The 12,458-nt window shown below is 35.2% G+C and overlaps 1 protein-coding gene across 1 annotated transcript; it reads right to left on the bottom strand.

Moving 5' to 3' along the window:
• Positions 1 to 390: 390 nt before the first annotated feature.
• LOC120349479 lies at positions 391 to 8,817 on the bottom strand. The gene is made up of 2 exons (XM_039419745.1): positions 8,669 to 8,817; positions 391 to 5,475 (listed from the first exon to the last, which is right to left on the bottom strand). Exons 1-2 carry the CDS (start codon positions 8,720 to 8,722, stop codon positions 1,726 to 1,728), a joined length of 3,804 nt encoding a protein of 1,267 aa, XP_039275679.1. The 5' UTR covers positions 8,723 to 8,817; the 3' UTR covers positions 391 to 1,725.
• Between the last annotated feature and the right edge of the window lie 3,641 nt (positions 8,818 to 12,458).

Genomic DNA, 12,458 nt, shown 5'->3' with positions numbered 1-12,458 from the left:
GTTTCTTTTTTCCTACTAGCAAATACCCTCATCGTTTGAAACCCTCCCACCTCCGGTTCAAAAATATTTTGTTTACTATCCTGTCCATCGGAATTCTTTGAAGAATCCTTCCTCTCCAAGAATTTCACAGACTGAGCGGCATCACGTTTTTTAGTTACCTCGTCAGATACTTTTTTATCTTCGACAGAATTTTTGAAGACCACTCTGGATGGTTTATTCTGAAAATTTGAGGGTACATCATCTGTTTTTCGTACATCTTTGGCATCTGATTTCAATAAACTTTTGGAAAAATGATTACTAGCACTTCCTGCAACTTTTTCATTGCGAACTTTTTTCGACTTGGGTTTTTCAACAATTGGCGGTGTTTGAGTTTCCTTGTCAGTCTTCTCAGCTGTCTGTTTCTTTCTACTGTATTCAAGGCCACGTGCTTCCAACCCTCTCATCTCTCCATCTTTCCTGTCTTTTGTCAGAATGCTTCTGTAGAGCGAATTGATATGTTCAGGTGAGGAACCTGGTCTTGAAGAGTTAACCAAGTGTGGTTTGTCGGATTTAGCTTCTCTCTGCTTAGAAAATTTTTCAGTTTTCTTCTCATGATTTGATGCACTGATCTTCTCATTTCTCGAAGTATTATCAGGGCTTGACTCTCTGTTCTGCACATTTGGCTGAAACACAAATCTCTCGGCTGGTTTTGAGTCCAGAAAAGCTGGCCTCTGAGGACTGAAACTTTTATCCTTGCTTCCATCATTACTTTTGAAAAATGATGATTTACCAAAAGCTCCTATATTCTTACCAGGATTACTTTGAACTCTTTCTGAGCTTTTTGAGCCACCTTTTTGAAGCGACATGATTTTCTTGCTATCATCTCTTCGCCATAAATCACTGAGTATATTTGATTGTCTGATAGTTTCTTTCTCTTCCACATCAATTTTCTTTTCCATTTCAACTCTGTCGTTCAATGATTCAGTTTTGCTGTCGGGAAGTAGAGCAACACTTGCCTTTTCAGTGAAGAATTTTTTGTTATTATTATACTTCAGGTCTTCATTATACTCTTGTTTCAAATAAGTGTAACCCTGATTACACTTACTTTCACTCCTCATGAAAGACTCGATTGAGTTTGATCGTCCACGCGAATCTATTTGAGAAGATTTCTGATTTTCTTCAACTTTTGAAATTGACTCTTCTTTCAGCTTGTTTTCTACGGTAATGTTCTCGTTCTTCGACCTAGTCTCTCCAGCTTTTAATACGGAGAGACCCTTTTTTCTCCGGCGTTAAATACAGTTTTGTCACGATTAAACGCCTCAATTAGATTGTTTGTATCCCTAGAACTGAATAAACTTGATGTATTTTCCACCTGTTTTTCTCGAAATTTATTGTCAATTCCCCTATTCCTATCTTTATCAAATCCAGTATTGTTTGTATCCCTAGAACTAAATAAACTTGATGAATTTTTCACCTCTTTTTCTCGAACTTCATTGCTGATTTTTCTATCCTTATCATTATCAAATCCACTATTTTGATTGAAATTTTCGAAATTCACCTTTGGCTTTTCAATTGATAATCTAGGAAGATTGCTTTCTTTTTTCAAATAACTATTTGGATATGGTCTCACCAGAAATTCAGCAGATACCGATTTGGAAGGTTTGTCAGTCTTCACAGATCTCATAAGGTCTATGGAGGAGAGCCTGTTGGGACCTCTTAGACTTCCACTAGATGTATTCTTTTTATTCATAATATATTGTCACTCTTGTAGTCACCGTTCTCATCACCTCCAAAACTTGACTTGGAGGATCCATATTTTCCCAAATTATTTGATGTCAGTTTTCTCTCAATAGTTTTCACTTTTGTATCAGTTGAATCGTTCTTTTTGTTTTTGTTGGATGGTTTCTTATCGGATCCAGAAGCACTCCCACGAGAACCATCTTTCTTGAAAAAGTTTGCAAAATATCTGGCTCCTCCATTATTTGTTTCAGTCTCTTCAGTTTTAGCCAGAACAAACTCTCTATCTAATAGATTGAGACCATGTTGAGTTGGCTCCTTATACAAGTCCGACATTTTGCTCCTGTCAGAAATCAATCTTTCTTTGATATTTTCAACTTGATCCCGCTGCAAGACTAAATCTCTGGTGTCTTTAATTTCAACAGGGATTCTGAATGGATTCGATCCTTGTTTTTCAATCAGCGATCTTTTCTTGGCGGCCTTCTTTTCAGTTCCACGAAGATTCATCGCAGCCACTAGACTATTAGCCGGTTTCATTTCAGCCGAGCTTTTATCGAGATCTGAGAAAACTGAGCCATATTTAATTGAATGTCGCAACTTTCTAGCATAACTGTTCAGTTTGGTGACACCATCACTTTGCTTGTCTGTTTTCATAAATTTGAAACTTTCAATTTGTTCTTTATCGTCAAAAGCAATCTTCCGCTCTCCGCTAAAATCGACGTTTAATAGGTTGCTTCCTTTTACTCTCATTTTCGTTTCAGTAATCAAACTCTTGTGACTATTCTCAGAACCAGATGGCTGTGTTGAGAACTCAGAACTCCCACTCTTATCAATTCGAGAAACCCCATGATTACTTGCATCAGTAATCGAATCATCATGGGAGTTATTTTTAAGAAGTGAACTATTAAAAGAGAAGGGCTTCGCTTTTGGTGTATCGTTGAGATATCTATTGGAATTGACTGAATTAAAAATTCCAAATTGTCTCCTTCCGTGAAAATTCTCTCTACCATCTAAACCTTCAAACGTACTCTTCTTGTCAGACTTGAATATTTTCAGATTATTCGATTTTAAAGGAAGATGACGTGAATTCAATTTTTCATCCACATTGTTCAATTTACTCGCGTTTGAAGTGTTCTCTGAAACAGTGAAACTACTTGGAGTCGCATTACTACTTCTCCATGAATATCTGACTTGATTTTTCGTTGAACTCGCCAATTTCTTACTGAGTTTGTTGAGTTTGTTTATTCTAGAGATTTCATTCTCTTTGCTTACTGCTTTTAAATAATCAGAATTATTGTCAGAGCTAACAATATTGTTCATATTCAGATTCTTATTTGGATTGAACTGAGCACTGTTTGAATCCAATGAACTTATCACTGCGCCTACAGTTCTTGGCTTGAAGACAACTCTATTGAGATTCAAAGAGGTTTTAGGGTTGGTTGTTTTCTTAGACGGTTTGACTGGTTCTATTTTCTTATTAGCTTCAGAAAATACCTTCAAACTGCTGCTTCCAGCGAGCAAACTCTTATAAGTCGATGATTCACGAGATACGATCACCTCCCTTAACTTGTCAAATCGATTCTCATACAAATTATACAAATTGATATTCTCTGAAAATTCATTAGTTTTTGTTTTCAAATTCAAATTCTCATTCAAAATTTTCATCAGCACTTGAGAGGTGATTTTCTTGTTCCGGTTCCACTTCTTCCCAACTCTGGAACCCTCAGCAATTCCCATCAACTTGTTTCGTGTTGGTTGAAATAAGATTTGATGATTTTTTGTGAGACCGTTGCTTTGAAATTGTATATCCGAGTTATTAGCAAGGTTTGACGCCCTTCTGATGTTTGGATTGTAATTGGCTATGAATGAATGCAGTCGCATGGAGTTGCACTGTAACATAATTTCCGAATTTCTCTGTGGAATGCTTTGGAAAAATGTTGGATAGCTTCTACCGATATGTTCTCCGAATTTTATGAAATCAGTTGAAGTTGTGAATCGGTCGATAAATTTCTCAGCAATTCCAATCTGTTTTTCATTCAATTTACATGATTCTGTGATAATTTCAGGGCTGTGACTGGCTTCAGATGGATTAATTGATTCCTTAACATCAACCGAGTTTGCAGCAGCATGGTTTTGTAAATAATGAGAGCTTATCAAACTGTTTGAATCCTCTTTAACTATGTCCTTGAAAGCTTTCAGCACTCTATAAACCGATCTCTCACTAACTGGTGGTCTAACTTTCAGGTTTTCAAATTCAACGTCGCCAGTCACATCTTCTGAAAAAAAGTCTCCGCAGAATTTCAAATCATCATTGGATGAGTAATTCATGTAAGATACAGGATTACGCTTCATATCAGATGATGAGTCTTGCACTGACGAAGAGAGCAAATCAATTTTCTCCTCGACTCGTCTCTTTAACATGGATGGTGATAGAATTTGATCAAGTATGGGGGCTTCCAAATGATTTTCCTGAGCAATTTTTGTTTGCTTGACAAGAAGTAGTAGTTTGTTCAAAGTTTCATCGTTTGTATCAAATACTTTTCCTTCTATGGTAACAACACCATCAAAGTTTCTCTCGTCAGTTTCTTCCTCATTTTGGAAAATAGCGTTTGAAGATTTAACGCCAACCAGATTGCTGTCTCCATGAATAATTTCTTTGGAAAATAGACTTTTAGAGGCAGCTAGCTCCCTCCCATCAGTTGATAGCGAAGGTCCCAGGAAAGTTTTACAGCTGCAAATCAATTTATTCAAGAACTTTTCATTGACGGTTCTAGTTTGTTCAATATCCTGGTAGCTGGAGAGAAGTGCAATCTTGAAGACCTTCTCATGAATTCCTCTAGCTTTATTGACCAGTGCATTTCCGACTGCTTTCGTGGTTTCTCTAGACTCGTTGATTCGTCCGATAAGGCTCTGTTCTATCGATAAATATTGCGGAGCAAACAAGGTCGCCGGACTTTCGTTGAATCCTGTATCCAGTTGACATGGGGAGAGTGTTGTGAAGAAGTGGGCGGTGGAGGGTGGTTGAAAAAATGCGAAAGAAAAGTTTCTAGACAAGGGGTAACATTTCTGTTTAGTATTTTGCTCTTTGAAGGTTCTTGCATGCTCAGTTTCCAACATACATTCATCATCAGAATGTGGGATAGATTTGTCTGCTCCATTAAAATGAACATGATTGATCTGATCTTTTTTGTTTCTATCTTTAGCAGAATCCTCTTGTGAAACAGCAGTACCTTGAAGTTTCGAGTATCCTCGATGTGACTGAGTGGAAAGAACGCGATAAAAACCAGAATTCAAGTTATCTCTCAATGGAGACTTGATGGCTTCAACAGCTGACCCAAACCTACGACTGGGGAGTCTGTTGGAACCTGAGGCGTTGGTGGCTTCAACCTTTGCAGACTTCAAGTGCCTGGGATCACAGCTCCTACACCTTCTAAACAATCTGGTAGGTTTGTCTACAGGATTGTTCAACTTGTTGGCCCACTCGACTAAATTGTTGGAGAGTTTGTAAGCCTTTCGGAGTACCTGAGCACCTAGCTGTCCGGTTATGCTTTTCAAACTTTTGGAAACACTTTTATCTTCCAGATGGTTTTCTCTGAAGACGATGTTTTCTGCAGCATTCAGAGCTAGAAACTGGTCGCTCTTGGAAGCATGGAGTGACGAGTGGTAAGCTCTGGCGGTGCCAGCTCTCAAATTACCACCATTTGTTACCAGGTCGCTGTTCGGTTCGCAATGATTGAATTTCAGGTTCGGAACCAGAACCTGAAAATTCAACAAATCATCAACTAATCATTTCTGCTCTTGAACAATGATACATATTAAATAATTATTACAGCGTGATTATAATCTATTTTAACCCTTGGACTAGCAACGGGACAATATGTCCCAGCAGAAATGACTAACCTCAGACTACAACTAGGACAATAATATGTCCCAATAGAAGTTCATCGAATCCCAGTGGGTGAATAGATCATCTAAACTACACAGTAATGAATCCCAGTGGTAGTCTAAGGCCTATTCTGTAAAATACATCAGCTGTTTAGAACTATCTGATCGCCATATTATTGTGAATTGAGGTTATATTGTGGTTATATGCTCTCTTGCATGCATGTGTCAGATGCTGGTTTTGTGCTGAATGAAGCTGTTCTAATGTGATTTGCAGTGTCATTTTGAGTTGAAAGTAAGTAAATAACCTCATATAATGTCAATAATAATATGTGAAATTGAAATTACAAAGCTATCTACTGAATTTTATTAATTTTATCTTGTTTTTTGTACTGGGACATATTATCCAAATGGTAAAATTGATTTGGTATTTGACGGGACTAGCTTCATAGACCCTATTTGGTAGTTTAAGGGATAAAGAGTGAGTCATAAGTATGGGAACCATTCAATAAGTTGAAGACTTGTTGATATTTTACTGTAACTTTCAGAATAAATTATTGCCCCATTACTCCACGTTTTGATGTAGAACTGAACTTCAACCCCTCATAAGGTGGTGATTTAGGGGTTGTAACTCAAATACTTCAAATGTTAACACCCATATTGTGTGGTCCATGATTTTAAAGCCCTTTTTAAAAAAAGAAAGATGATATCAATAAAAATATGATACTTGTTTTATGATACTTGTATTCAAAATTGCGGCTTATTGAAGTTACAAGTGTGAGTTATAACTTCAATCAGCCGCCATTTTGGATACAAGTGTCATAGAACATTTTTATGTCATCTTTCTTGTTTTGAAAAGGCCTTCAAAAATATTTACCTTACAATGGGTGTTAATATTCGAGTTACAACCCCTAAGTCACCCCCTTATGAGGGGTTGAAGTTCATCTGTACATCAAAAGGCTGAGTATTTGAGCAATATTTATCCTGAAAGTTACAGTATTATATCTACAATAGTCTCCAACTTATTGAAGGGTTCCCATACATATGACTCACTCTGTATAATAAAGGAAAGAATCGGCTTATACACATAAGGGATAGGAAATTCGTGAAAGACGCATCATCACGTCTGAACTACTGCATTGATCAACTTGAAATTTTACACATAGATTCTTAATTTACCGAGGATGGTTATAGGCTTATTTCACATTCTCCAATATTTCTGTAGGTCAAGATTTCAGTTTGTCAAGTTTTTAATAAGTTCCTTGCGGAGCACGGGTTATCTGTTTGTATTACTATTCATTTCATTTTATTATAGTGATGTGCTCTTCTAGGGAGTACTCTCAATGGAAGGGTGACCGCTTCAGATCAGATTCACCACCTGTCAGTTATGAGCTTTCAAATCGGTTTAAAGCTGTGGACTCCACTTCATTCATCATCATACTTTATTAATTATTCATGGCAAATACAGCAAATTCTTTTCAAATGTTATATCTATCACTCAACAACTAATTAAAATGAAGCATACCATTTGTTACGACAATATCATGTCGTTTTTTACTTGCCTTGCCCTATTACCATAGGTAAGGAAAGTATTGCTTTCCGAAAAAAATAAGGTACCCCAATTTCTAAATTTCTATACGTTTAAAGGTCCCCTGAGTCCAAAAAAGTGGCTTTTGGGAATTGGTCTGTATGTGTGTGTGTGTGTGTGTGTGTGTGTGTGTGTGTGTGTGTGTGTGTGTGTGTGTGTGTGTGTGTGTGTGTGTGGTGTGTGTGTGTGTGTGTGTGTGTTGTGTGTGTGTGTGTGTGTATGAGTGTATGCGCGTCTGTGCGTCTGTGTACACGATATCTCATCTACTAATCAACGGAATGACTTGAAATTTGGAACTTAAGGTATTCACAATATAAGGATCCAAAACGAACAATTTCGATCAAATGCAATTCAAGATGGCGCCTAAAAAGGAGAAAATGTTGTCAAAAACAGGGGTTTTCGCAATTTTCTCGAAAACGACTCCAACGATTTTGATCAAATGTATACCCAAAATAGTCATATATCTGTAAATATCTGTAAGTCTCATATCTATTATATTTTATATTTATTATTATATTTTCACATCATTTTGAAATACAATGATTATTAATAATGAATGATATAATCATCATTTGATATTTGGATACACTCTCATAAGAAGAATTTCTTTAAGAACTTACATTAAAAACTGATTCTGTAAATCTTTTAGGAGCTCCGCCCCATCTATGCAAAGTTCGATTTTAGATTCCCAATTATCAGACATTAGATACAATTTGAGCAAAACAATTCTAGTGGAAAAGATTGAGCATAACAATCTCTACAATTAATGTTCAGTAACATTTTCACCTAAAATTGAAAATAAGCTCGAAATTCGAGAAAATGTGATTATCCAATTGCAAACTGTTGGCAACTGTTCATTCTATTGAATGATTCACTATGAAGAGATAGCAGACCTCGTATGTCTCCAGCGTTATTGTTCTGTCATCAGCTGGCTTAGATCTTGTCTATAAGTATGAATTAGATGCGCGTGAACACTAGCGTCAGGTGATCAATTCTCATAACGGCAAGGAAAGTTGGGTGAGTGCGCCACACTACATTCTTTTTAATAATAACAGAAATGTGTTTTCAGAGGATTGATGCATGAATTTGAGCTAGAAGTAACCAATTCATGCAATTTTATCAATTTTTATGTCACAATATTTCAACTAGTACAGTTCTTCGAGTTACAATGATTTTGTATTAACAATAATTCAATAAACACCCGTATAATCAACGTTTTCAACCACATTTTTGTGATACTTTCTGTGATTCATTTAGAGTATAAAATCAACCTTCAAAATTTTAAATCATCATTTTGTTTTTGAAAAACTGAAAAAAATCCACCAATTTTTACTTTTTAACCAGCATTTCACTTACTAGTACCTGCTGCCAGATGACTGTGCATGTTCTACAGTGTAAAACTAGACATTATTGATTGCAGACAATTTTAAAGTAAGATATGATATATAAAATTTAATACTCTTTTCTTAGACTGAAACTTACCTTGGCTTGATTTCCACTACAAAAGATTTTTTGTCTTACCCTGGAAGTAGCCATAATTTTAACATTAGCCTACACATCTAATATTATTTCTAACTATCACAACATGAATTTTGCTCCAACTGTATGATCAAGTTGTTTATTCAACTCTTATTTACTATCAAACATATGTAATGAAGCTCTACCAAGAATCCATTTTATTTTTTTGTAATATCTACTATTGATTTAAAAAAATAGGATTACTGTTCTGATATGTTACACTATATTATTTGAAAGTTTAAACTCTATAAAAATTGGGTATGTTATCAAATTATTTTTCCAGTATTCTTGAAAATTCTGCAACGAATTCGTACGCATACCTTAGAACGAAATCTTAAAACCACATTTTAATATGTGTTGTTGATTACATTTTAATTATGTGTTGGAGGTGACGTGAGGTATCATGAGACGTAGCTGCGTTTACACCAAAGTTATTAACAAAATGTTTATTTTTCCGTCCTTATAGATTCTATTAGATTGAACATAATTAATATGATAATATGTTCTGTATATGCACATGATGTGCATAAATGTTTGTCAAGTTCCGTTCAATCTAATAGAATTAGATAGTAGTAGTATAAGTATAGTAGTATAAGAACGGTGAAATAAGCATTTCGTTGATAACTGGTGTAAGCGCAGTTTTAGCTAGGTTCAATTTAAGGGCAGTTTGCACAGTATAGATTGCTAAACTCGATTAAGTTAATCTAAAAATTTAAACTTGAATCGGTTTTCTCAGTGCATTTACTAATCCAGTTTAAGTTAAACTAGTTTAGGGTTAAGTTGGTAATAGAATGTCATCGTTTATAATATCAGGAAGGCTGACTTTTACAGGAAATTTGTTATTTGTTTACAAACCATCAGTAAATTATGTAGCTACTATTTCCTTGTTCAAAATCCACAGGGCTTAAGCTGTACGGTAATAAAAGTGAAAAGCGATCAAGAAATTCTTCAAAAAATGATGAAATGCTATATTTCTATTAGATACAAACTTGTATTTAGTAGGCACCAAAAAATATATTTTAGAATGTTTTTAAAAAAGCGATTTTGTTACGCTTAAATCTACTATGGTCTTCCTCGTTTATTAGAAATCTCTCGAAAGCAAAATATCTCAGTTATGTGTTATCAAAAATATGTTTCTTAATCAAAGGCCACTGTTAAAAATTGTCTTATTTTGTATCAAGTGGTTCATTTAATCAAATACTGGATTGACAGTTGCTTTACTCAAGCAGAACCGTTAAGAAAATTCTCTATCATCCCAGAAATTTAAATCATTCGTTTTTGCCCAATTTTTCTTAGTTTTAAAATTTCTTCGCAGACATCTTTATCAATCGCATTAAAAACTTCTATCAATTCCTGTCAATTCTATCAATAATGATTCACTATAACCTAAATAATTATTAACGTCTACAGAAGCATTAAAAACAACCGTCGACAAATAATTTACTGTTAGCTGTTTCCCCATAAAATCTTACAGATGTCTAGTTAATACAAATTATTTGGTTTAAACCTCCTGCTTTGGAGGTTTAAACTCAATAAAGAGTTTAAACTGATACTGTGCAAACGGAATTTTAGTTTAAACCAAAAAAATCCGGATTTGGTTTAAGCTTTAGCTTAAACTTACACTGTGCAAACGGTCCTAAGAGTGTTTAGAGAGAAACCAACATTTTGTTAATAACTTGATCCTTATAGATTCTATTAGATTGAACGGTACTTGACAAACACATTATGTTCATCATGTGTATGATAAGTTATGTTCAATCTAATAGAATCTATAGGCTAAGGATTAAGTTTTTAACATTTTGTAAATAACTTAGGTGTTAACCCAACTAAAGGATAGCACAAGAGGTTAATTCCAAGTTATAGGGCGTTAATGTCGCCTGAGTGTCTTCCTTGTTTGAAGAAATCATGTCCGTTCATACATGTTCACATGTTCACACACTTGTGCTGTCGTTAGTAGCCGGCCTGAGAAGTGAAGATGGCTTTCTAGTTGCGAGGTGTAAGAAAAAGTATGAATTATTGTTTTCATGTGTTGGTGTCAAGATCTAGATAAAAATAAGTGCTAGAGAAATGTATCGAACTGCCAATCCAACTCGGCCTGGACGCTAGACGCCTCTCTTCAATCTGAAAGTTTTGTAGATGAGATTTTAAAGAAGATTGATGATAGATAAGAGTGAGAAAGAGGATGTGTTGAAAGTGTGTGTGTGAGAGAGAGAGCGTGTGAGGGGATCGCTGAAAGGACCAGTGAGATAAGCACTAAAGTACTTGTACAAACACAATTCATTTCAGGTACGCGGAGAGTGAAAGGAAACGAAAGAAGCTATCATTAGAAGGTGGAAGGAAGATAATTATCAATTCTCCTATTCGTGATACGAATTCCTATTCATGGCAGTACAAATCTTTCATTCATAAGAGCGGAGCTGAATTTGGCTACGTTTTCTAATGGCTCAACGCTCCACGGTCTTACAAATCAACACCTTCAACTCATTTCAGAAATAACATACTATATTAATGACAGTTGTATTCATTTGCACGGTGATATCATTCTCATAAGATACGTTTGAGAGCTCCTCTCGTATCGATTTGATTCACAATAGGGTTTTGTGATTGTTAATGTAAGTTTTATCTTTTCAATGACAGGGGAGAATCAAGATAAATAGTAGAATTACCAAGTGGAACTTGTTAACCAACAAAATATCCTATACTATTAAACGAGCAACTTCTGTTTATATGTTTAGATGTTTGGATGCTTAGATGTTTATATGTTTGTATTTCACCGGAACTCGAAAACGGCTCTAACGATTCTCACGAAATTCAGAACATAGTAGGTTTATAATATAAAGATTCGATTGCACTAGGTCTCATCCCTGGCAAAACGCGTTGAAGGACATTAAAAGGATTATTATTATTCATCAGCTGATAATAATTATTTCGTCGTCTGTTGGTGATGGAAGTGAGTGAGCGAGTTCATGTGTGTGGGACTGTGTCAAAATTATGACTCAGCTGTTAAACTTTTGTAATCATTCAATCAGGTACTTAGTGCCGGTTGCAAAAAAAGCCGGGTTATTTTCAATCCTGATTAATTCCAGTGGATCCATCTGTTTGAAATGGTCTTCTCTGATTTGGTTCACGTGAAGTTAATCAGTATTAAAATTTAACCGGCTTTTGTGCAACTGGGCCTTTGTGAGGGAAATTTTCGCATTCCTCTGGGAATTAATCTCAATGTACTGTGATTAGATGAACATTTCTGTATGAATGTTATTATAATTTCTTTTTTCGTAATACATTTTTTATGCTTTTGTACTCCAGATCGAAGCTCGGTCCCCGATATTTTTGATAAATCACCACAAGCCCTTGTGAGGTACAGTTTCCATGAATTACTAGTAGCTCTGTGAACAGTAGACCTCACGCAGTTTTCTCATCCACAAGTATCTGATGTCATTCATCCAGTTCCGTAATAATTTTTCCATCTGATGAAAATTGATTTTTCACAATCAAAAATGTTATAGTTTCTTCAGCATTATTCAGTTCATTTGATTATTTTTAATTACCTATTAAATTAGTTTTTTCAAATGTGAGAACATTGATACTGATGGGCACGCAAAATAATTCCATGACTGCAAAACAAAATATTGAAACCAAAGACCTTAATGCATACATCGGATGGAATAAGATGGAGAGATTGCGTTTGTTCAAATGCTAATGAATGATGCTTTTTATTCAACAGCAATTGAACAAACGCTAATATATTTATTAG

This window comes from Nilaparvata lugens, chromosome 1 (assembly GCF_014356525.2).
Source record: "Nilaparvata lugens isolate BPH chromosome 1, ASM1435652v1, whole genome shotgun sequence".
NCBI lineage: Eukaryota > Metazoa > Arthropoda > Insecta > Hemiptera > Delphacidae > Nilaparvata > Nilaparvata lugens.
The sequence above is the reverse complement of the archived record's forward strand: the minus strand, read 5'-3'. Positions and strand labels throughout refer to the sequence as shown.

Excerpts from the sequence above, each read along its gene's own strand:
- LOC120349479 (XM_039419745.1), bottom strand. The coding sequence starts at position 8,722 with ATGGCTACTTCCAGGGTAAGACAAAAAATCTTTTGTAGTGGAAATCAA. Across the intron at positions 5,476-8,668 it reads GTAGTGGAAATCAAGCCAAG|GTTCTGGTTCCGAACCTGAA; the intron begins GTAAGTTTCAGT and ends TTGAATTTTCAG.